Source organism: Echeneis naucrates, chromosome 19 (assembly GCF_900963305.1).
Source record: "Echeneis naucrates chromosome 19, fEcheNa1.1, whole genome shotgun sequence".
Lineage (NCBI taxonomy): Eukaryota > Metazoa > Chordata > Actinopteri > Carangiformes > Echeneidae > Echeneis > Echeneis naucrates.
Genome location: NC_042529.1, coordinates 2,883,804 through 2,909,157, shown reverse-complemented (window position 1 = coordinate 2,909,157; position 25,354 = coordinate 2,883,804). Strand labels below are relative to the sequence as shown.

Genomic DNA, 25,354 nt, shown 5'->3' with positions numbered 1-25,354 from the left:
GGTGAACAGGTGATGTCCTCCTGCAGGACTCACGTCACAGAGACACAAACAGGCGAAAGTAAAGATCAGGACAGGATGAAAGCAAACTGAGAAGTCCTGCATTCAGAGTCCTGGTAATGGAGCTTCTCCATTTATATTAATATGTGAATGCTATTATTAAGATTTCAACATGTAAACTGCATTTTAATGTTCTAGTTAATTCTTTAAAATCTTAATATTTTATAATATTTATAGAAAATAGTACCTATAGCTTGTGAATTGTAGTAGTTGGGGGGTAAAGCAATAAAAAATATAAATACTCCCTCAAGTACAAAGATCTCAAACTTAAATTTAAGAAAAATATTTGATTAGCTGTACTTGCTCTCCATCTCTGCCTGTAAAGTGTTTCAGTCAGAATTAGTTTGATTTACTGATAAAAATATCAAAAATATTCTATTCATAAAAGTCCTGACATCTAAACTGTAACTGGATGGAATGGTTCATTCATATTTCAGTATATTATTGTATTTTTTTATTGATATAATGACATAAAAGATGTACTTGTTTGACGATGCATCACACTGTTTAACAGCTGTTTTATATGATTATACGTGTTATAAAGGTGAATTAAATGAAAAGGCTCATATGAAGTAGAGGTGTATCAAAGTTATGCTTCACTTTTAGTTTACTCTCCAACTTTGGCTTCAACACAGTTTGTATTCTGGTCGTATCCCAGCTGTATTTGTGTGTTTACAGTAATACAGGGCCAAAACACACCTTTAACACATGATATATAGGATGACGCCCCACAGCTTTCCCCAGCAGACCCACAGATCCTGTTTTCTGCTGCTCTCTGCTGGTGACAACAGGAAACAAACTGAGACAAAACCAGACTGAACGCGTTCGAATCAAATCCATTATGGATCTCCAGCAGAAATCTCATATGTAGTTAGTTCCCCTGCCGCTCCCCTTTATTTTGGAAGCTGACTTTCACCGACACTCCCACTGTTCTGCTCGTTGCTTACAGCCAGCTTCTCCGTGTCTCTAAAGATGTGATTTATTTTGGCTTCTTCTGTGAAAATCTGGTGTCTTGCCTCAGAACACTTTAGACAGCAGACATGACCTGAATCTGAGCAGCCTCAGTTACAAGAAAAATCCACAAGAGGGAGTCTGTCCATCAGTGATCCTGCAACAGGCTGGACCTTTGGAGCATTTATCACTGAAGATTAACTGCAATAAAAAGGATCCACATATGAAACAATCGCTACGACTCTACTAATTATGTGACCTTCATACCGCAGTGATCTCTCTGATATCTGAAAAGATGAATAACATTCATAAATCATGAACTGATTCATTGTTGGGAGGTGGAGTATATACCACATCAGGAAAGAATTCTATTTGGAGCCTCCCCAGTTTGATTGGTTTGTCAAACAAAGCAATCCAGTATCCAAACTCACTGAATTTTTAATGATCGAAAACATTCATGATGTTCACGGCTCGATGAGATTTCATCACTGCTCATCAACATGGTCCTACAAAACAGCAGATGTTAACCTGTGTTCGATACTTGGAATCAACATAAGAGCTGTAGATCGGTGCTTAATTGCTTTTTGTCATGTTTTGATTGTGTTTTTTTGTCTGATTGATGCTCCGTCAGTCAAAAATGTTTCATCTAAAGTGATTTGAAGCAGCAAACTACTGACCATGCAGCTAATTAAGTAATCGACCACTTGCTCCAAAGCCAAATTTTATGCCTTCACATTAACCACCTACTGTCCAAAGCCCCCAAACGCCCAGATTACAGATATATACAACAGATCAAATTAGAAAAAGCTTAAATTTAAAAAGGGTTGATTGACAAACTGCTAAAATCACACAATCATCTGTGAGTAAGTTGAGATCATACAGACGATTAGGAAACAGCAAAGAATCCATAATGTGACAAAAGTCCATTAATTATGTATGAAGAAACTGCACTAATGAATAAATGCAGCATCTGAGGCGTCAATAAATTATTTAGGGCCGTGATGAACGTGTGAAGTGTGAACAGATAAGTGACACATGTTCTAATATTAACTGAGGTTTGACCCCGGAGGTTCCAGCCGGAGGTCAGCGGCGCCGCAGGGCAACACATCTCCTTTTACACTTCACTATGGGCTGAACAAATATGGCCGACAGAAAGAAAAGCAGAGCGAGAGAGAGGCCCGTGACTGGTAGATGTGTGTCCTGCTCAGAGGGGCATTGTTGGAGCTATGAGAGGACAATGCGCTGCCCCCGCCCTGAATACTCGCCATACCAGCTGACCAGCCATTACCAACACTGCTGCCCCGTTACAATTCCTCCTGCTCACACACACAGACACACACACACACACATGTATCCCACCCAGCCTCAATCATAAGTTTAGTCTTACAAGCAAAAAAAAAAAAAAAAGGAGTGTGTAAGAGTGAGAAGAGAGAAGAGAAACCAGGTGGGAGGACAAAAGGCTTAAGTCAAGGCATGCATGGACACACATATTGTCTCACTTCTGTGTGTGTGTGTGTGTGTGTGTGTGTGTGAGTGAGCAAGTGTGTGTGATTTACAACAAGTTAACTTTAGATCCTAGCACCTATCTGTTCCTTCAGCAATAACATTTCTCTCCCTGCCTGAGGGGGGAGGCCACCCAGAGGGGACAAACACACTTCACACTGTCTTATTATTTCAGGATCCCTGACAGAAGTCCTCAAAGTGGACAGTGTGAACCTCGAGGGAGGGGGACAGCGGGCCAGACTATTTACTGAAATAAAACACTTCATCACAAGGAAAAGTTCAAATCTGATTTCAGTGTGGTCTGCTGGATGGCGTAAGACAGAACGAAGCATCAATAATTTTCATGATAAATAAATTATTTAAGTGATTCATCCAAGTAAACAGGCTTTTTCTTTTATATTTTGCTGGAGTTCGTAATTAATATTTTTTAGGTTTTAAAACGACTTCCTGTAAAATAAATAAAGGACAGACTGATGAAAGATGGGAGTAATTATCTGTGGAGGAAAAGTGTTGAGTATGTTTTCAGTCTTTCTGGTGATTACACGTCAATTTCCTGGTTATTTTATTTTGAGCCATGAACACCAAAGCTGTTGTGTTATATTTGTTGTTATTCTGCACCTGTTGGTGATTTTGTGCCTCCTTGTTGTCTCTTTATGGTTATTTTGTGTTTACTTTGACCTGTTTCGTGTTAGTCTGAGGTGAGTGGTCATTTTGTGCCTGTTATTTTGTGTCTCTGTGGTTGTTTTCCACTCCAAGGGAATCTTTGCAGTAGTTTTGTGTGTCTTTGTGGTTGTTTTGTGTGTCTGTGCATGTTGTGCATCACTTTATGGTCACTTTGTTTCTCTGTTTTGTGTCAGTTATTGTGTCTCTGTTGTCAATCCTCTCTTCAGGATTCTTAGTTGACATTTTGTGTGTCTTTGTGGTTGATTTGTGACTCTTTGTAGTCATTTTGTGTGTCTTTGTGGTTGTTTTTCTGATTCTTTGTAGTCATTTTGTGTGTCTTTGCAGTTGATTTGTGACTCTTTGTAGTCATTTTGTGTGTCTGTGTGGTTGATTTTCTGATTCTTTGTAGTCATTTTGTGTGTCTTTGTGGTTGATTTCTGACTCTTTGTTGTCATTTTGTGTGTCTTTGTGGTTGATTTGTGACTCTTTGTAGTCATTTTGTGTGTCTTTGTGGTTGATTTGTGACTCTTTGTAGTCATTTTGTGTGTCTTTGTGGTTGTTTTTCTGATTCTTTGTAGTCATTTTGTGTGTCTTTGTGGTTGATTTGTGACTCTTTGCAGTCATTTTGTGTGTCTTTGTGGTTGATTTCTGATTCTTTGTTGTCATTTTGTGTGTCTGTGGTTGTTTTGGGACTCTGTGTCGCTATTTTGTGTCTCTGTAGCTGTTCTGTCTGCCTTTGAAACAGATTTGTGTGTCTTTGTGATCATGTTTGCATCACTTTGCGGTTGTTTTGCCTCTTTTTGTGTCTTTTGACCTTCAGATGGTCTGACCTCTGACCTTCGGCTTGATCCATCTCAGCAGGTGCGTCCAATAAAAGTTCAACAACTCCTCAACACCTAGAAAATCATTTAGTGCAACACACACGGACACACACGGACACACACGGACACACACTGTCTGCTGGAGGACAGGTGGACATACCTTCAGCTTTATGCTGTCCAAGTGTGGGCAAGATGGAGATGGACAAGGCGGGGGCAAGAGCAGGGGGGCGGGCACGAGCCTCCTCCCCTCTGACAGCGGCTACGCGCGGCGCGCTCCCGGCAGCCCACTCGTGCAGCCGCCGTACTGTAATCATATGATCCGCAGAAATACCGACACACCGGGCGGACACGGGCGGAGCAGCCGGGCCGCAGGACACCGCAGGGCCGCAGGACAAGTGCGTGGATCCGCTGAAAGTGTCCAAACTGAGACGAACTCCCACCGATAAGGAACTTTTTTTTTTTTTTTTGTTGTTGTTTTTTTTTTACAAACTCCAGCAGACAGAGAGAGACCCGAACCGGAGGGACGGTCGGCTCATCCGGGGCTGAGGTTTGAGCTCTCTCCGCCAACCAGAGGCGGAAACCCCGGGGGCTCCTCACGGTTCCTCCTCTCCTCCTTTATTTTTCCTTTTTCCTCTCCGTAGTATTATCACTGTTATTTTTAAATTACCCCCTCCCTCCCTCTCCCCTCATCATCCTCCTCCTCCTCCTCCTCTCCTCCTCCTCTTCCCTATAAGTTGTTTTTGTTTTTGTTTTTGTTTTTTTTTTTTGTTTTTTTTTTAAGACTTGGTCACAGTTTTTGAAATAAAAAGCCATGGTGGGGGAGACAGAGGTGAAGGAGCGACCCAAGTCCAACCCGGACTACCTGATGCAGCTGATGAACGACAGGAAGGTGATGAGCTCTCTGCCCAACTTCAGCGGCATCTTTACGCACCTGGAGCGGCTGCTGGATGAAGGTAACCTCCTCCTCCTCCTCCTCATCTTCATCACCACCATTCCACCTTTTCTTGGCTGAGATTAAAATGATTTTTAATCAGCTCTCTGAACTGTCGTGATCACACTTCAGGTGGACGGGGTTTGTAAAAGGCCTGGAGTCACAGTTTTAATTTGTTTCAAGCAGCAGATGAGCACAGCCTCTGTCACACACACACACACACACACACACACACACAGTCATTCGCTGATGGGAACAAACAGACAGTTGTTAGTCTTTCCCAGTGACCTAATGCGCAGGCTTATGTGAATGCTGCAGCCCATCCCTGAGCAGGAACGGCAGCATGTAACAGGGTAAAATATTTGATCTGAGGCGACTCGCAGCCTCCAAAGTCCAAAAGAGACGCTCAGTGCACTTCTTTTTTCTTTCTTTTTTTTTTTTTTTCTCATCCAAGCAGCCCTGAATTTGCACTTAGAGGGCTGTTTCGAACAGGAATCCCAGCTCTGCAAAGTGGAATCACTTTGCATCACCTTCCTTTTGAAAAATAAAAACCACACAGATCATTTGTTCACATGCCACTTTCTGGGGCCTCTTGTTGCTGCTGCACATCAGGATCACCAAAGTCCTGAGTTTGTGCTCTCTCACGCGTCTTATGACGCAGTAAGGTTGCGTTCATACCAGGCAGGCCTCAGACAAATGGGTCAGCGTAACGTCCCCTGGCCGTGTGCACGTTCGTCCCTCAGACACTGATAATGTGACACCCACGGCTCGGAGTGAAAGGCTTTGTGCTGTGCCCATTTTCAGCCTGGCTGTATCTTCTGCCTGAGTTATGTGGACAAGCCACTCAGGCATAAGCGCCCCGTACCAAAAAACTTTGTGCAGGGCAATAAGAAACGCTTCTTTTGGTCTATTTATAAACCTACAAGAGGTTGAAGTGTTAAGATAAGGCCTGTCACAGTGCACCCCCAAGTTTATCATTCTCTTCTTCAAAGCTCTTGTTCTTCTTTCGCTGCTCGTTCTCTTCCAGAGAGTTGCTCTCTGATTTAACTCAAAGTCGACCTGCTTGTCTGTGCAGATTTCTGTTGCATTTGTGTGTGTTTGTTTTTTTTAATAGTCACTTTTGGTCTGTAACGGGTCAGAATAGGTTATTAGAGGATCGCCGTTGTCACTGTGGCTGTGGCTGTAATTATAGTGTCCTACTGTAGTTATTATGGTCAGACCTATCACTCTCAGAGCAGGGAGACGTGGCTGTCAGCCTGCTTAGGTCAGATGATATTTACTCCCCTCAAGGGAGTTATTCTGTCATGTGTGTGTGCGTGTGTGTGTAAGTGTGAGTTCAACCCTGGGGTCTGTGTGTGTGTGTGTGGTGCAGTAGTCAGTTATTATTGTGCTAGTGTGTCATTACAAAGGCATCAGAGGCAGGCATTGGTCATTGAGACAACCCTAAACAAACAGACGGGCAGACATAGTGTCATGTAGGATGCTGCTTCTGGGCCGAACCTTGAAATTTGACATTTTGGGAAATCGATCTCAGAGCTAAAATCAGTTGATTAAGTTTGTTTTTTGTTGTTTTTAAATATCACCTTAGATAGCAAATTGCAGTCTCTGCTCCTGATAAGGACAGATTACTGACGCTTTGAGGGTTTGCTAGAGTTTTGTTTTACCAGATCAAGAAAATCAACTGGCAACTATTTTGTTTTGCAGTTGTTACAACTTTCCAAATCATTGTTAACTGAACATATGAGGTTGGTTTGGACTGCTAGTGGCACAAAAGACGATGTTTGAGTCCCTGAAAATCTTTTATAGATTCATTTGATGGCTTTAGAAGAATGTTTCACAGATTTATCAACAATAAATATTGTTTTGTTTGCCCTCCAGTAGGTAGAGCATGTCACTGTGACATCAACAAACACACAGGATTTTCTCTGGCCTTATTATTTACAAAGCGAAAGTCGAACAGCTTGTGTTACTGTGTTTATCTGTGTCAAACGTGGTTGGGCGAGGAAATGGAAAGATTGAAATTGTCAGAAATAAAGGAGGCCTGATTGCAAAACATTGAGCGGTTAGATTTGACATTGTGGTGCCGAATGCTTGTGTCTGTCTGTCTGTCTGCTGTCACATTCAGAGCCTCCTGTAATTCTGGTGACAGTGAGTCACCGTACTAAAAACACGGCGTAAAGAAATGTGGAAACTTGTTTCGCCCCCACCACCGCCTTGCCAGCTTTCACTGATTGTCCCTGTTTCTCTTCTTTTGTGTCCCCAAGAAATCGGCAGGGTTCGCAAAGACATGTACAACGACACACTGAACGGCGGCATGTTCAACGGGCGGGACATGGAGGAGCTTCCCGAGGCCATCGGCCCCGTGGCCCAGTTGCAGGAGAAGCTCTACGTGCCTGTCAAAGAGTACCCTGACGTGAGTGTACGAATCTGTGACCTCCGACCTTTCAGAGGAGTCCCCGTTTACTTTTTGCTGTCGTCCCTCCGTCTACTCGCAGCTGTTTTCTTTAACCACAGGCACATTTTACTTTACCTTTTATCTGTGACTTCATTCAGCTCTGAAAACATCTGCGCTCACAACCAGTGATGTAATCGAGACTTCAGACTGATCAATAATGGCTCTTGGACACTCTTTACAGTGCGATAAAAATTGATCTTTCCCATGAATTTAAAATTCTGATTAAAATCAGTTTTGTTTACTTAAAGAAATTTAATTTAAATTCCCTCCTTGTCAGCCTCAAGTTGACACTATAAATATTTATAACAGCTTAAAAAGGTGGATTAAGGTTTCCCCCTGCGCCCCCCCCAACATTAAGTCAGGTTCGCTGTAATGAGGAGACTTCACCAGCACCAGCACATCGCTGCTCACGCCAAGGACGGTTAAGCACTTCAATATGAGTTGCGTTGATCCAAATTGAACAGCTCACATGATTTTCTCCATGTATCAGCTCGCCAATCACAGAGTACAATGACAGGCTGTCCTCACTCACATGACAGAAGACTAACAGGACACACACACACAGCGCAGACAGAGGAACGCACTAGAAAACAGTTGAGATCAGGGTTAAATTTAGAGAGCAGTTCCTCTATCTGTGAGTGTTTGGTATGAAGACAAGGGTCATCCTGGAGTATGTCGAAACACTTTGAAGTGAACATTCGGTTAAACCGAGTGTGAAGGAAATCGGACAAATGTTAGCGTAAGACAAACCAGAGGGACAGTGGTTTAAGAAACACACACACACACACACACACACACACACAGACTCTCAGGGGCAGCTGTCTAGTTAATCACTCAGTCCGAGTGACAGATAAGGTTAAGAGAACGGTGCTGTCCTGTCATGCCACCAGCACCAGCCAGCACCCATATAATGAGCTATTTTTGTCTCTCTTAGTAACACAGACACATTACAGATGCACAAACCTCAAAGCCGCACACTCACCCCCGAGCATCTGAACAAATACACGCAGTACAAAAAAAAAAAAAAAAAAGAAAGAAAGAAAGTTGTGTGATGTATAATGTGTCTCATCTCCCTTGATTACTCTTAATCTGTGTGCTTTGCTCGTTCGCGTAGTTCAACTTCGTAGGGAGGATCCTCGGCCCACGTGGGCTCACAGCCAAACAACTGGAGGCAGAAACCGGCTGCAAGATCATGGTCCGAGGAAAGGGCTCCATGAGAGACAAGAAGAAGGTACGCACAACAAGACACACGCTCCTATCTTTTCACAACCTGGTTTAGGAGTAATGTGACAGTTTCCGAAGTCTTCGACGAACTTGTTGACGAGCTCAGTTCAGTATGAATACTGGTTTTCCACCTGCTGGCACCCTAAAGTCCAAAAATGTAGCAACATGTTTGTTGAATTAGTCTATTAGTTAATTATTGTTTGTGACAACTTCCCAGGAAACAGTCTGGCACGTAATCCACTTATAATACCATGATTTTTCATGAGTTAAACAAAAGGGATGTTTACTGAGCTTTGGATGCCACAGGTAGGTTAGCTCCTTCCCCCTTTATCCTGTCTACATGTCAAGCCAACCTAACTAGCTTCCTATTTACTGTACAGACATGTGAGTGGTTTCTATTTTAGAGACCGACTCTCAAAAAAGCAAATCGACACTTTCATGAAATTTCAGACCCCTTTAATCATCCAGGCTTCCATTTGTCGGTCCACCTGGTCCATCATCGAACCATCACCAACGTTTGTTTGTGCTTTGAATTGAGCACATTTTGAGACATGTTACCACTCAGCGGTAACAAGACTGAACAGAGAAATAAACAAGAACACGATGTCAAGAAGCGTTTGAGGTAAAGCTTGTAATACAACTTTGATTTGCTTTGGAAAAATGTTCAGCTGTAATATGAAATGTAGAAAACATGTTGTGGCCCCCAGGTCCAAGAAAAAGGATTAAGGGTTGGAAATAAAAATAAAAACAGATGCAAGAAGAAAAAAAACAGCAGGAGGCTGAGGTTTATTAATATTTGGGTGATCAGAGATCACATCTATCTATCTGCCTATCTAATTCTCCAACACTCAGTTTCTGGTGCTCAGTTTTTCTCTCCTGTCCTGGTGTTCAGTCCATCTGTCCTCCCTTCCTCTCCCCTGGTGTCTGCTGTTGGACGGACTCGGCTCAAGCTTTCCAAACGGCAGGTGGAGCAAGTCCAGCATTCCTCCACCACCACACCCGCCCCCCTCTCCCTCTCTTTCTATCTATCTATCTTGTTCTCTCTCTCTCTCTCTCCAGAACATTCCCTACCCCGCACGCCCCTCAGAGAGCAAGAGACACACACTTAAACAGACACACACAGAGTCGGAAAGGAAGGAAAACAGAGACACCGTGGGAGGCAACAGGGGGAGAGGAGGGGAAAGATGTTGACTTTTAGTGTTCTTCAAAATGATATGTCTCACTTGACCAAACATCCACAGAGAGCACAATCTCCCACCAGGCAGAAGGATTCATAATTTCACTTTTTACAGAGCTGCAACTTGTTAGTTATTTCATTAACATCTGCTAGTGGAGGCTTCTTTGGAGGCTCTGTGAGGCTGTATGTGAAGGAGAAGTTTTGCAAAGCCAACTTTGTCGCTTTCTTCCTCTTAAATGTGGAGCTGCAGCCAGCTGAGGGTTAGTTTAGCTTAGCTTAGCATAAAAGCTGGAAGTAAGAGGTAACAGCGAGGAAGACAGATAAGGGTCAGGTCATGAGTTCGTTCGCAAAGCGGGCTGTCCGTCCATGTTGGAAACGGACTTGAATGCGGAGAGAAAAGACAGCAGTCATAGAGCAGGAAGTTCACGTCTTCATGTGAGAAATCAAACGTTACTGTGTGATCAATGTAAAATCAAGTTCAAAGTCAGCCCGTCACTTTCTGCTGACCAACCACCAATTGCCTTAACCTTAACTTCCTCCAGCTTTGTTTATCCAACATTGGCTGTCAAACTTCCCTTTTGACTTACAGCAAGAGGGAGAGGTGCTGCAGTTGAGAGGACTCATCCTTTGGCAACCACAAATGTCTGAAGAACATTTCATAACAATCCATTGAAAAATTTGATATTTCAGTCTAGACCAAAGTGCTGGACTGATATTGCCATTTCCCAAAGTTAATGGAGCTAAAAATAAAAACAACTCCCGCTCTCAGGTTCTCTGAGCCAATGGACTTTCTTTAGATCTTCCTTTTTACTTGTCTGAGTAAAACAACAGAGAAAAGCAGCTAATCCAGCTTCGGTTTGGTGCGTCAACACAAAGTTATCTGAAACAGACAACGCTACCCGATCGGAGACTAACTAAAAACAGCAACAGTGTCTGTATTTTACATTTTTCCCAAATGATTGCATTTTGGCACCAATGCTGTCACTGATTGGACATTATATGAGACAAAGAATAGATGAGATAAAGAGCATTGACTGTAAATAGATGACTCAGAAATGTGTTTCAAAAATAATCTGCGGAAGCTTCAAGAAAATGAAACAACAGACTTGTGTCAGCACTTTAGGGCAAAATGGTTATTTCATGAGTTTCCTGGCGCTTCCAAAGCTGCATTTCACAACCTTGAGCCTTGTGTGTGTGTGTGTGTGCGCACAGTCGGAGGCCGATCCACAAACTGAGCCAAAAACAGAAGAAGAAGAGTGAAATCCTGTTTTGTCTCTGCAGCTCTGAACCGAGCTTGTGTGGTGCACTCACTCCAAGTTTCTTTTTTTTTTTTGTTTTTTCTAACGTTTGCATGTTCCAGGAGGAGATGAACCGAGGGAAGCCCAACTGGGAGCACCTGAGCGAGGACCTCCACGTCCTGATCACAGTGGAGGACACACACAACCGAGCCAAGATCAAACTCCAGAGGGCCATCAACGAGGTCAAGAAACTTCTGGTGCCTGCTGTGAGTATCGGTCCGACAACGCACACACAAACACTCGCACAAGTGTCAGATATTACGGCCTGGATTGATGGAAAAACTGTGTGTGACTGGATGAGGGTTCACTGTGTTGGTATGCATGGAAGGGGGAAGGGGATTGTCAGTCCAAAAAGTGTGAGTGTGTTTGTGTCTTTCTTGTGTTTTTGTGTGTGTGTGTGTCCCTGTGTGAGAGACTATGTGTAAGGAGTTAGGGTAATTAGGGTACACACATAAAGGGGTTTCCATGGTAACCCCGGGTTGTTTGAAAGGCTGGGGGAATGAATGGAGAGTCTGTTCACTCGTCCTCCCCACTCCATCACTCTTTTCACTTGTTCACAACTCACTTCATTCCCAACTACTGGCTACAGTATTTTCCTTTTTCTATCTGGGCTTTTTTTTTTTTTTTTTTTTTGTCCCGTTCTCCACACAAAAGGACATTTTGATTGCACTCCTCAACATTTCTCACATTCTCCGGCCCACCTACCTCCCCCCTGCCCCTCCCTTCACAGACATACATAAAAACAAAAATGACGAATAAGAAATGTAAAGGGACACTGCGTGGGCATGCAGACACAGGGGCTTGCTTCTTTCGAAATTATCCCCTCTTTCATTAACCCCCTGAAATCACAAGGCTCTTTCCCTTTTTCCTTCGCTGCATTATTTACAACAATAGAAACAGCCTGAAAAGACCAGCGGGGGATTTCTATTGCAGCAATCAGCCATCACTTCCTGCTCTAACCAGAGCGAAGTATCGGATGTGAGAAATGTCTATAAGCAATCAGGAGCTCAAACACCTGTTAATCTGTGAGTGTGGCAGCTAAAGTTAATGATATGTGTTGTTTTAACCCCGCTGCCCTTGCTCTCCAACTGTAAATCAGTCCAGCTTCTCACCAAGCTGTAACTGAAGCTAAGACGCTGGCGGGTTTGATACTAAATACGTCCTGAGTGGTGTTCGAGGTCCAGCCGCCTGCACTGGAGACAGTGTTTAAAAAAAAAAACAAAAAATCTTCTTTCCCTTTTGAAAACATTTAGATGGACTCAGATTGAGCTACAACATATTCGCACGCTTTCTGACTTTTGGAGCGGACTCTGACAAAAGTTGATTCATTGGGCTGTGAAATGTTGTGAATGACAGTGCTGTGCTGTGCGTGGTGTGTTGGTGTAGGCCGAGGGGGAGGACAACCTGAAGAAAATGCAGCTGATGGAGCTGGCCATTCTCAATGGGACCTACAGAGACGCCAATGTCAAGACGCGTAAGGATGACATCACAGTTAACATGTGGAGGAGGGTGGGTGGGTGACAAAGGAGGGGTCTTGTTCCAGGAGTCCACTGTACATGTGAACAATGCCTCTGTCTCTCCTGTTAAATAGTCTGTTTGTCCTCTGCTCTTCTCCCCTGCCTATTGTGCGTGTGCTCGCCTGTTTGTGGGTCTGTGTGTGTGTGTGTGCGCATATTTGCACGATTTTGCCGCGCAGCCACCGCCACCTTCCCGCTAGCTACCCCTCAGGCGCCTCGGATCATCACAGGCCCGACGCCCGTCCTGCCTCCCACCCTGCGCAACCCCGCCCCCGTCACCACGCCGACCATCATGCCTCTCATTCGTCAGATCCAGAGCTCCACCCTCGTGCCGGGAGCCAATCCGCACCCGGCGCTGGTGCAGCAAGGGCCCGAATCTGGAATCATCTACACGCCCTACGAGTATCCTTACACACTCACGCCCTCCATATTGGAATACCCCATTGACTCGACTGGAGTATTAGGTATGTTCATTGAGGAGTTCATCACTTCCATTCATGGTCAATGGATGTATTGTGAGAACTGGATACTGGGCTCCAATGAGAGTTGCTCACCAAGTGCATACACTAACAAGCTTTTCTAAGCTCTGATGATGTTTTACAAACATTGAATTGTTGGGGTTTAAATTTCAGCCAGCGAAAGCCCACGTATACCGGAACCCAGCTGGCCAAATATTAGAAAGAGAGCTGAACTCCAGAGGACAGATGTTTGCTGAGGCAGTGCTTTACTCAGTTTCCCTGTGGGCATTACATGTCGACATCCAACGTTGGGGAGGAGGGGAACGTTGTGATAACACACTTATACACAAAGCTTTTTTCATTGTTCAGCTTCAACTGAATTCCTCTGTCTCTCTCAGCTTACGGAGTTTGCTCGTGAAGTTTCGTGATAAAAGGTGACGATCATTTGGGATCTTTCAGTCAAACTGCTCCTGGCACTATCACCAAGGAGCTCTAAGTCACATCTTTATAAAGATAAACAACCTTTACTCAACAAAGCTCCAAACCCGGAACAGCTAGGCCAGGACTGATAACAGATCTTTAGGCCATTATCGTTCAGTTTGCCACTGGAACAAATTGGCTGCCGTATCCAGCTCTTGTAATACATCCGTGATGTACACTGACGAGTGCTGAGACTAACTTCTGGGCTAACAGTCTCTTCTCCCTGTGTCTTTGCAGGTATGGCTTTCCCAACCAAAGGCTAAGCGATAGCAACCCTTCCTAGCACACACTCGGACTGGCTTGCAGAGACACCCCCCTCCCCCATCCTCCCCTGCCTCCCTCCCTAACCCCTCCAGCCCCACCGACACAGACATACTTGTCCCACAGAGCAAATATCCAGAGTTTGCTCATACTTTAGGATGACAGATTCCCCCGACAGTCATTCTGTAGTCAAGTGTCCATTCCTGTTCATTTCCTCTTTGTATTAGCAGACTAGCGTTGTGGTGTGACAGCAATTTAACTTTTTTAAAATAGTTTAGCTTCCGCTTGTAATTTTTAACCCTATTTTTAGTGAGCCCATAGTTATTTTAGCGCTGCTGTTCGTGATTTAATATACATACGTTAAAGCTTATTTTGATCGCAGTGCTATAGAGTGACTTTACTTACAGCTGATGTTGAATCTAATAGTGAAACTTAGTCTGAGTTTAGTGGGTTTGGATTAATATTTTCCTTAGAAAACAGAAGACCACAAAACAACAAAAAAAAAAATCTGTCTCTTAGAAGTGAGATGTTTTTTTTGCTTATTTTTCACCTTCAGCCTAGACACTTTGTGAATTCCTGGTTTTACTGATGTTGGTGCCATGGGTGGACTGTTTGATGTCTTTCTGATGAGTAACCTTCTGTGTTCTGTTTTGGCGATGTCAATGGCTGTTAGCAGGTGCCATGACCACTAAGGTACGACGCCACGACAAGAGAATCCATCCTTACCAAAGGGTAGTGACCACAGACAGAGGTTAGTTAGCTCACCAGCCACTTTAATGTGTATGTGTATGTGTGTGCGTGTGTGTGTGTGAGTGTGCGTGCATGCATACCATTGGACCAATTTCAGTTTAAATGTATCTGTAATATGGCATGCCTTAAAAAAAAAGAAAGAAAGAAAGAAAGTAAGCAACTATATCGGGTGAAAAAGGTCACAGGCTGAAGCAGCTTTAGTTTAAATTGTGAAACAGTATTTGTTGCAGTTAAGGTGAAATAAGTGAGCAGACTAGGAGGAACCATGTTAGAGGTGACAGCTGCAGCGGTTATTCTTTGCTCGCCTGTTGGACGGCTTACAGGCCAGGACCTTCTCAATTAGAATGGGCCGCTCCATTCATGTGACTCGGTCCTTGTGACTCTGGATTTGGAGTCTCTCTCTCTCTCTCTCTCTCTTTCTCTCTCTCGCGCTCTCTCAGAAACTTTTTTTTTTTTGTTGTTGTTGTTGTTTATCTCCTCTTTACTACTTTTGACCATACAAATAGTGTGGGAACATTTATTTATACCCAACTTCATTCCAGTAGAGTTCCACAAATGATTTTTATTATTACTATTATTATTATTATTATTAATTGAATCCTGTGATGTGCCCAATGACTATGTGACACTTAAAGTAACAGCGGTTCTCTTTTTCTAAAGATCATCCAATTCAATATGATCTTTGGTTGTTACTACTAAAACACAGCGTGTGATAACTACTGAAGTCTGTGTTACAAGCTCTTTTGTATGAAATACTGTTGTTTGTGGTCTTATCAGTCGCCCACTGGACTTTATCATTGGGGCTGTTTACATCTTTCATATGTTTCCTAGCCACAGTGGTGCTGTTACCATGTATTTAGCTGCAAAATAAATTTGTATATAGGGATTTTAAGGATTTAAGTGCTTATATGAAGCTTACGGAACAAGATCGCTTGGATATACTTGTAGTTAATTTTGTTTCAGTTTCTTTTTTTTTTTTTTCTTCTTCTTTTTTTTTAGTTTGTAAATTTTTATTTTTATTTTTATGGTATGCTTTTTATAGATGAAGTGTCTCCATGTAAACTTCAAACTTTATTCAAAGTGTGTAGCTACTACTGTTTTAGTCACCGCGAAGGTGGCAATGAAGGCAGTGTTATACTCTGTGTATTTAAGATGAGGTGACCTACTCGATTCACAGGCCTCGTGACTGTTTTATGCAATAGAAATGGACTAGCTAGCTACAATATATGTGTGTGTGTGAGCAGTGGTGCTCTTGATGTACACGATGGACAAAAAAACACTAAAAGGCAATAAAGATGACTATTGAAAAAAAAATCTCTAAAGAAAACCAAAGCCTCTAAATTCTTGTAGTTAGTCTGTCTATTGTTAAATTGTTTCTAAAGTCCCTCTAAAATCACCATCTCTTAACCTCTCATCGCTGTCTCTTATGGCGCCTCTTTGCTGACTGTAGTCATTAAGTGCTCTTCTAATACTTCATAGCAAATATATCAAACCATAATAATCAGTTAATCATTGTTGAGATCTGATGCCTGCTGCTAAACAAAACCTCTACCGGTCAGTAAGCGAAAGTATTTCTGAGGCCCAGACACTTTTCTTTGGACATAAAGGTCACTGTCTCACCCACATGAAACCATGCTGTCTCCCTCTTTGTCCATGGTTTCACTGTCTGTCTGTGCTAGACGTAGCCCAGCTAGCATGAGTAGTGTCACTATAGCAGCGGTCACGCAACAGGAGGGGTAACTCCTAAAACTTAACCCCTGCAGGCACTTTGATGAGCACATGCGAGCGTTGCAAAACTGGCCGTCCCTTATGTCAACACCTGGCCGTTGATGTAAGCCGCTGTGGCTGGTCGTGGCGGGCTCATGAAGGTGCTGCGCAGCTCTTATGTAATGCCCCTCGTGCTGTGAGACTGCAGTAGATCTGCCTTGTTGTCATCCTGACGCCACTAGCTGACACTAATCTCTCTTCTATCTTTTTTTCTTTTTATGTCCCCTTCTATGTGCCCTTTTTGTTTCCTTTCCATGTCTGTCCGTCTCTGTCCGTCTAACTCTAGCTGCCACGGCAACTAACCCATGACCCCCTTGACCTTCTGACATTTCCGCCCACTGATGACCCACCCATCTCTGCCCGCTGGCGTGCTCATTGGCCCACGGCCCCGCCCACTCCCCCAGCTCAGCCAACCAGAGACCAGCAGAATGGGAACAACCCGGCTGCTTCTGTCTAACCAACCAACCAGACGACAGCGATCATGGGAATAAACCTCAGGACCCCGCCCATCACCATGTCCTAACCCAAACTTTACCGAATGTGCCTTCTTTACAAAACTCCAAAGCCAGTTTGTGAATTCTCTGATCACCATCCGACCGTCGTGGTCCCAACCTGTATCAGTAATCTCCATCCATGACCTGTAGACTTCACTGAGGACGGCTCCCAAAATGGTGAAGGGCTCTTATTCCCTAGCTGTGCCAAACTGTTTCTCTGAGCTACCCTTCCCATTCAGTTCATGCAACGCAATAATAGTGACTATTAATCAACATGGTAACTGATAATAATGAAACCCTCCATGAACAGTCAGCAGAAAGAGATATGTTGTACATTTCCTCAACAGGCACCTCACATTTAACGTGGGAACCCCTCCAGACACTTTTTAAAGGGATTGCTTCTTTTACGGCCCAACACAGATTAATTTCACTTTAACACGTTATAATTGGTGTTAAAATAATATTAACATGCGTCCTTTGCAATGTAACACCAGTGTGTGGTTTCAATAATGTGTTTAAATGCCACTTTATTATTATTTTTTAAGTGTACTATTTTCTCCCGCGTTAACCATTTTTGAAGATGGCGACAAAACGCCGTCGATCAGATGAGGAAAATGCCAACACTGAATCGTTTTTTTTTTTTTTACCCCCCATAAAGAGACAGGTGCTCAGTAAGGAAAAATCAAAAATGGCAACCCAAAATGCCAAAAATATCGCTGAGTGTTTCTTAAAAGGTGAAGCGTGGGGCTACTCAGTCGACATGTGGAGAATAAATGCCAAGCTTCTGCAGCACAGACACACACTGATGCCAGAGGGAAGGTTGCACTTCTTGAGGACTTTTACACAGTGATGCCTTTGCCTTTTTTTTCCACACTACAGTATTGTATGAGCTTGAACAACAGTGCCTTTATTTATTGAGCTCGATGGAACAATGTTACACCTAAATCTTTGATCACTACACCACGACTTTGTGCCCTGCATGAAATTATGTTATTTGGGCTCATGCAGATTAATTACGCCTGCATGTGTCGTCATTTTACAGCTTTTACATCCACAACTCTTCTTGATTCAGATTTTATTGCTATTAAACCTGTGGCTCATTTGAATTGGAAGTGTACAGGAGCTACAGTGTCTGACATGTTTATGTGAGGTTTTTGGATGCCACGAGAGAACGGTGTTATTGTTTGTTCTGTTTTTTCTTTGTGTGTTTTTCTGTTGGGTTGTTTTGTTGGAGACTAAAGTCGTCCATTCATACAGCATATTTTTGAACGTGTATCCGCCTTTTCAAAGGGCATGGTACACTTTTAAACACGCAAACCAGCTGATGCCTTGACCTTTAAAAAAAAAACAAAAAACAAACAAGATCATGGAGTCGTAACATCTGTAACAAGTTTATATTGTATTTTTCTATTTTATTTTGTACATGAAAATAACATTAAATTACCTTTTCAAATAAGAATATTATGCCTTATTACGGAGAATAATTTGGTGATAACTACCCTTCATGTGCCATTATAGTCATTTTCAATGTCCTGAAAAACTGGAATCTGATGTTCTCTGTATTAACTTGCGCCTCTGAGATCAGCATTGCTTGCCTTCTGTGCCTTTTGTATACTTTTAAGTGTGACAATTAACAGTGTAGTACAACATTAATCTACTCTTCAGTGCCAAGTGCAGGTTACTAACTGTTACCACTTCTGTGATTATTAACTACTTTAATGGTTTCTGTCTTTGCTTTGGATTCCTTTTAAAAATACACATGTCTAAAAAAAAAAGGAAAAGAAAACGATCTGTGTTGAACAATGAACTTTTAAAGCAAAAGAAGGAATAACTCTTTGTACACTATTAAACTCATAGTTGTAAAACTAACAAAATTTGTTGCTTTTTCTCTGTAGCATTTAATTATGCAAATCAGCTTCCTTTCTGCATACTAATCACCAAACACTCCTTAGACACCAGAGGAACGAAAAGAAAACAGCAGATACTTGAGACAAAATGCAGGGAGAAGGCCCCAACATGTTTGTTTTGTTTTTTTTATCTGCCCCCTTCTTTTTCCTCCATCTTCCTCTGCTTTTTAAGTGGACATTGCAGACACTGATGTGTGTAATAAGAGAGACGAAAACACCCAGCTCACCATGGTTCCTCTGAGGCATGCGCATGTATAACGGGGGTCGGTCAGGTTTGGTGAACTAGATGGGTGGGGAATTGAAGGGAAATTGATTGTGTAAGCTCGCCCTCAAACATCTGCAGAGTAAATATTACACAGGATCAGAGTCTGTCCCTGAAGTCTCTGAAAACCGACAGCTAATAACCAACATGTGTCCTGGTTTCCAGATTTGTTTTGATTTAACTTTTTCTAAAAACTTTTTATTGAACAGCTTATACAGAAAAGGGTTTCTTTAAAAGAAAATTATCTGCGGGTGATTTAGCCTTTAAGTTGAAAGTAAAACTTCCTTTTAAACCACATATTTAAAGTTTCACTAACTCACACGGGGGTTTTCCGTGGTGAATGCAGCAGTGGGTGGCTCATTCGTCCTCTCTCTGCCCTTCCTGCTTTCATTGTGAAGTTGAGGGGTGATATTGAACTTCAGGCTTGGAGTTGAGCCTGCTCTGTGGCCACAACCCCAGCCCCCTGATCACAGAGAGAGAAAGGACATAATGTGAGCGCTGCTGACAATCCTTTGGACAGGAAGGAGCAGAGTGGAAGCACCGAGTGGAGATAGCAAGGGAGAGGAAACAAGAGGGAGAGAATGTGGGGATAGGGATGGGTGGTGGTGCATGTGTGTTTGGATGGGTGTGTACTCTTGCCTCTGTTTTTCCTGTTTTCAGTCAAGTTTCAAGCTGTTTTTTTTTTTTTTTCTTGTTCTCATAGTTGGGAATGAAACTCTCTTCAAGCATCTGGCAATGTATTCTGCAGTCAGCTCTCACACCATTGCCAGCACTGGGGCCCACAGCTCCCAGCACTTACAATCAAAGTGTGTTTGTGTGCGTGTGCGTGTGTGTGTGTGTGTGTGTGTGTGTGGGAGAAAACCAGAGGAAAAGACAGGTTGATTTACATTGCTATGTATGCACAGCATTCTGCACATAATGAAAAACTCCAGATTTCCTCTGCTTGGTAAATATTTGATGACCAAGGAGCAGCGGAATGATTTTAGTCAAATAACAGCGGAGTCCTATAAGCTGCAAGGAAACGGCTCAAAAAAGTTGTATTTCAAACCCCTCTCTCTCTCGCTCTAGTCCTCTTCCCATGTAAATAAGGCCAACTCCCCCTTACTCCACACACCCCTCTGAGGCAGTTTAAAGACCCAACACTGTCTCCTTGTCTCCTTGACAACCAGCATACACTGGGGTCCTGTCGTGGCCTCTCTGTCTTTTGTGTTTAGGAGCTCAGAGAGACAGAAAGAAAGAGAGAGAGGGAGAGAGGGAGCAGAGGGAAAGGATGAAAACAAGAGTTGCTGAAAAAGATGACGAAGATGACATCACAGCAATTTTATCCCACAACTGAAAATTTGGTTCGTGGCCCAACAATGATGATGATGATGATGATGGTGGTGGTGGTGGGGATGGTGATGATGACTAGCCAGAGGAACAAAATGGGTGGCAGATCAGTCAGAGAGAGTGGGGAAAGGGGGAGGGAGCGAGAGAGAGAGAGAGAGAGAGAGAGAGAGAGAGAGAGAGAGAGAGGCCCAGGGCTGAATGGGGCATTGTGGGAAAGACAGTGGGCACACTGGGCAGTAACACAGAGAACACTAACTCACAGATCATGCCAGAGAGTCTGAAAACACCCACACTGGGCGACAATGGCAAACTTCATCGCTCCACTTGGCCTCATCTGAATACACACATACAATGGCAGAATCCAAATAAGATGCTCTGTTATTCGTGAAATTCAACACACTAAATTCCTTCAGTGCCTCTGTCCCTTTGACCGGCAGCAGATGGCTGAGCTGCATAAATGTGCACAAACATGTGCATGTGTGTGGCCTTGTCATATCCCCGTGTAAGCACCCGGTGGGAATGAGAGATGAGGAAATCGAACATTTCAGGGCCTGGTATGTGTCATATGGAAGTTATTTAACCTTGCTCTGCCTCCTCACTTCGATTAATGCAAACAGTGTAGTGTAAATTCCGCCAGCATCCAGCCTGACTGCATGGGAAACGGATTTGACTAAATCAGGCAATTAAATCAGGCCTAATTAAAATGAGGAGCGCCAGTTCTAAGAGGTCAGACCCTGCTGCAGTTTGACTTGTCTTCACCACCAGCTCTCTGCTGCCTCCCTGTGCAGCGTTTGAGTACATCCAGCCTGAAACTGCAGCAGATAACCAGCAGAAGATGGAGATGAAGCACAGATCTGCAGATGGACCGAAAAACTTCACATTGTCAGACTGTGAGAAAACAGAAGTCGGCGTTTGGAAACTGAGTGATCAGATTTCATTGCAACCACAGACAATATGCACAGAGAATACTTAAATTAATTAGCATAAATACAAAATATTAATAATATAAAAATGTCTTACATTCATTAACTGCCATTAAGCAATGTAAGATCACCATAGAAACCGTTGACACCAGTTTAGAAGCAGAATCAGCTGTAAAGTTTAGCTTCGACCTTTAGCCTTCAGAAGACCAGCATTATTTTTGAGGGACCAGTTTGTATATTTACTTTATCACTAAATCAGTTTTGTACTTTTTTGTGTATTTTTCTGAAACAGCTTCCAGATCAGCTGTTGGAGCTCCGTCTACTGCTTCCGGTTTGCCCTAAAGCGAAATGAACAGATACCAAGTCAATTCGTGTGTCGTAAAAACAACAGTCTCACTCGCGTTATCTAACCCCATTTATTTTTATATTTTCACATTCTATTCAACTTTTCGAAAAAAATCAAGATATTTGTTAGATTTCTTTGACATATTTATGTATTTTATCCTCTTTGTTTTGTTTCTTTTTATGACGTAACGACGCCGCACAGCGTCGGTCGTCGCTTTACGGCAGAGCATGCTGCTGGAGGTCAGAGACTTGATGATGAAAAAGGCGACTTATCTAATTTGTTGAGACAAACTGTGGGTGGATTTAAAAACAAAATAATCTGGAGATACAGGACCTGAGTGAGTACAGAGTCTGTTGTCGGATCCTGAAACCAGCAGACCGTTCGTCTCTAACTGTGAGCGTTCCGATATTAGCTAACTTTAGCGTTAGCTAGCCAGGCCGGCACGGCAGGTGGTGTGTTCCTGTTTCTGTTCCTCCAGTTTTCTTCGGCTGAAACCTCCAGATCTTTCTTCATAAACATGGACAACAACTCCCAGGGATCAGGGGGGCTCAAAGCCGGGCTGGGGGGCCTGTTTGGCGGCGGTGCACCTGAATACTCCAACACGGAGCTGGCCGGTGTCCCGTGTAAGAGTCATGTTGTGTTACACCGTATTATTATTATTATTATTATTATTATTCATCTGTATGAAAACAAGGTTTTTGATGGTTTATGTGTGTAACAATCTCATTTCAGTGACAGGAATGAGTCCTCTGTCACCTTACCTCAATGTCGACCCTCGATACCTGATTCAGGTGACATAAAATATTTTTTAAAGCAGTAAATCAGCATTTTAGTATGTTTTTGAAGCTCTAACTTTTATTTATATATTTATATATTTATATTGCTGTTTTTTTTAGGACACAGATGAGTTCATTCTACCTACAGGAGCAAATAAAACAAGAGGGAGGTTTGAGCTGGCTTTCTTCACTATTGGAGGCTCCTGTATGACAGGTAAGAAACACATTCATCACTGCACTCAGCTTCGTTGTTATCCATTAATTAGTCTGCTTAATTATTGTTCATAGACTTAATTAGTCTATGAACAAAAAGGAAAAGATCACAGAAAACGAGTCGCCCTGTTAACGATTTCACAATTTTATTAAAAAAGAAAAAACCCTGCAACATTTACACCTAAAATATGGTGGAGAACAAGCTCAGAGTACAAGTAGAAAGTATCAGAAAACTGAAATATACAAGTGAAATTCAAGTATATCAAAATTGAACTAAATATAATCAATACATCTGCTGAAAATGAGTGGTAGAGCTGTTGGTTCGTGTTGTTACTGTGTACCATTTGGCTTTGGGTTTTTTTTTATGTTATGAACAAAGTCCTTTTGTTTTGCTTAACTTTTGGCAGCACACAACGAAACTTTAGACAACGATTTTCTTCCAGCTTTGTGGTAGCACTAAGTTCCCACAAAGTCCTTTTCCTGTTTGTCTTGGTTTGGTTGCATTCTGTCTGAAAATAAATTACACCTAAGAAGGTTTTCCCACATTTTTGGAATAACAAACAATAGCCTGCATGTCCAAACAAGAAGAAAACAAGGCCATAGAGACACCAAGCGAACTAACTTAAACTCAATATAAACAGCATTTAAAGCAAACAAAAACATGACAGTGGCCTTCCACAAAAACAGTTTTGTCAGTTTTGACCAGACTGCAGAGACACCAGACCTCAACCTCATCCATCATGATCTGAACTGGAGCTGCAGAGTGTTTTTTTTTTTTTTTTACTGAGCCTTTCTTTCTCTTTATCTGGGCTTCAGGAGCAGCTCTCGGAGCTGTGAACGGTTTCAGGATGGGCCTGAAGGAGACCAGAGACATGTCTTGGTCCAAACCTCGTAATGTACAGTAAGTTTGGAGACAAAGTTCAGTTGTATTATCGAGGGGTGGGAATCTTTTACTATCTTTAGATTCGATTTGCTTTGATTCCCATTTTTCGCGCTACGATTCAAAATTGATTTTCAATTCAAAAGTCACGGTGGCATAGACAGATTAGACCAGAGACCGGACCACCACCCCCGCCCCCACCACCGCCAGAGACTAGACCAGACCAGACCTGTCCACTAAGTGCTTTCTCTTTTCAGGATTATTAACATGGTGACCAGACAGGGTGCATCGTGGGCCAACTCTTTGGGCTCTGTTGGTGAGTCAGAAGATTATACTCATAAAACATATCCACTAATTGAAATACTTTATTACTTATCAAGCAGCTTTTGTTGCATTTGTAATAATTTGTTGACTTGTCTTTGCCATTGTAGCGCTGTTGTACAGTGTGTTTGGCGTGGCGATAGAGAAGGCCAGAGGAGCGGAAGATGACATCAACACAGTGGCTGCTGGGACGTTAACCGGGATGCTCTTTAAATCAGGAGGTAGATCTGTTCATATGAATCAAATCTGTGTTCATTTTTAACTTCAGCCTGTTTGCACGTGTGTTTTAATCAGACACATCTGGATTTCATAATTAATTCATTATCTTGCCTGAAATATCACCACATACAACTTCTCATTCAAAAGAGTGACTATTAAAACATAATTTTTCAATAAGTGAAATATTGAAAAGCTCCTAAAAGTCCAGCAGCTCAGCTGACTAACTTTGAATGGAATTAAAAAGTAATAATTACTTGATTGAGTTAATGTGCTGCCAGTCCTGACAGAGGTTTGTATTTCTGTTTATTACACGTTCACTTCTTTCACATCTGTTACTGTTGTGTGTTCACAGGCGGATTAAAGGGTGTAGCCCGTGGAGGTCTGGTCGGGTTAGCCTTGTCTGGTGCCTATGCTCTCTACAACAACTGGGACCACCTCACTGGCTCCTCCTCCTCGTCCTCCAGGCTCTACTAACCTTCCTCCCACACATTCTGCTTCAATGTTCGGGCCAAATATCTCTCTCCAGGACGCAGCTTTTAACCACAGCGCTAAGAGGAATTAGACTCTGGTCAAATGCAGTGTGCTCTCCAGGGAAGTGTGAGGTGGCCCCAGTTTGTTGGTTTCCCTTCATTCCCATCGAGCCAATTCACTTTTCCTTGGTGCATTTGGGGTATTAAAAGATGCGTCTGAAAAAGAAGCTGTAAAAATGCAGACTAAATTCTGCCGGAGAGCATCCTTTAACGCCTTTCCCTTCGTCAGTCTTTATTCTGCCTCATGTTCCTGTCACTGGTCTGATCAGTCATGAAAACATCTTGTGTTTACATAGAGGTGTTATCATCGTTTATATGAGGCTTGTTAGTCTTCACTGCTTAGTTTTGAAACCAAAGAATCCAGAATATTTGGGTTCAGTAAACTGATATCGATTTGTAAGTCGACTCATGACGTGGGTAGAGCTGCTCTAGATGTGTTCTGATTTTGGACTAAAAGACTCTTCTGGTGCAGAAGAGCAAAGAGATTTTCAACCAAGACACGCAAACACAGAACAAGGTCTAACGGGCGGTTGTATTCTTGTAATTTATTGAGGCGTATCTGCAGCTGTGCAGGAAGTCATCGTACTGGAATGTGTACTGTTGACGTGTCTCCATTTTAAAATACCCGCTGTATTATAAACTAATAAAAAATGGAAATCTTCAAAGATATATATATTTTTACATTTTTTTGCTTTTTACCAGTTTTATTGCACAAAGTAGATTGGATGTAAAAGATCATGAGCAGTATAAACTGTGCAGTGCAGAGTCACAGCAGTGCATAATGTGTACTGTAAATTGTGTGTTACAAGACAATTATTGCACATTCAGAACATGTATTTAC

At 42.6% G+C, this 25,354-nt stretch overlaps 2 protein-coding genes across 6 annotated transcripts; both read left to right on the top strand.

Moving 5' to 3' along the window:
- The first annotated feature begins 4,208 nt into the window (after positions 1 to 4,208).
- On the top strand, positions 4,209 to 18,631 carry qki2 (QKI, KH domain containing, RNA binding 2). 5 transcript variants are annotated; one of them, XM_029527308.1, is made up of 9 exons: positions 4,209 to 4,948; positions 7,191 to 7,339; positions 8,496 to 8,612; positions 11,143 to 11,286; positions 12,467 to 12,554; positions 12,777 to 13,061; positions 13,749 to 13,772; positions 14,473 to 14,547; positions 16,600 to 18,631. In XM_029527308.1, the coding sequence occupies exons 1-9, from the start codon at positions 4,807 to 4,809 to the stop codon at positions 16,620 to 16,622; spliced, it is 1,047 nt and encodes a 348-aa protein (XP_029383168.1). In that variant the 5' UTR covers positions 4,209 to 4,806; the 3' UTR covers positions 16,623 to 18,631. The 5 variants fall into 5 exon arrangements, with proteins under 5 accessions (XP_029383168.1, XP_029383167.1, XP_029383170.1 ...); XM_029527307.1 differs by having other exon boundaries at positions 14,470 to 14,547; XM_029527310.1 differs by lacking the exon at positions 13,749 to 13,772 and having other exon boundaries at positions 4,274 to 4,948.
- Positions 18,632 to 21,798: 3,167 nt separating this feature from the next.
- timm23a (translocase of inner mitochondrial membrane 23 homolog a (yeast)) lies at positions 21,799 to 25,171 on the top strand. Its single transcript, XM_029527726.1, has 7 exons — positions 21,799 to 22,197; positions 22,307 to 22,365; positions 22,471 to 22,564; positions 23,380 to 23,464; positions 23,701 to 23,759; positions 23,875 to 23,985; positions 24,336 to 25,171. Exons 1-7 carry the CDS (start codon positions 22,092 to 22,094, stop codon positions 24,455 to 24,457), a joined length of 636 nt encoding a protein of 211 aa, XP_029383586.1. The 5' UTR covers positions 21,799 to 22,091; the 3' UTR covers positions 24,458 to 25,171.
- Positions 25,172 to 25,354: the final 183 nt, after the last annotated feature.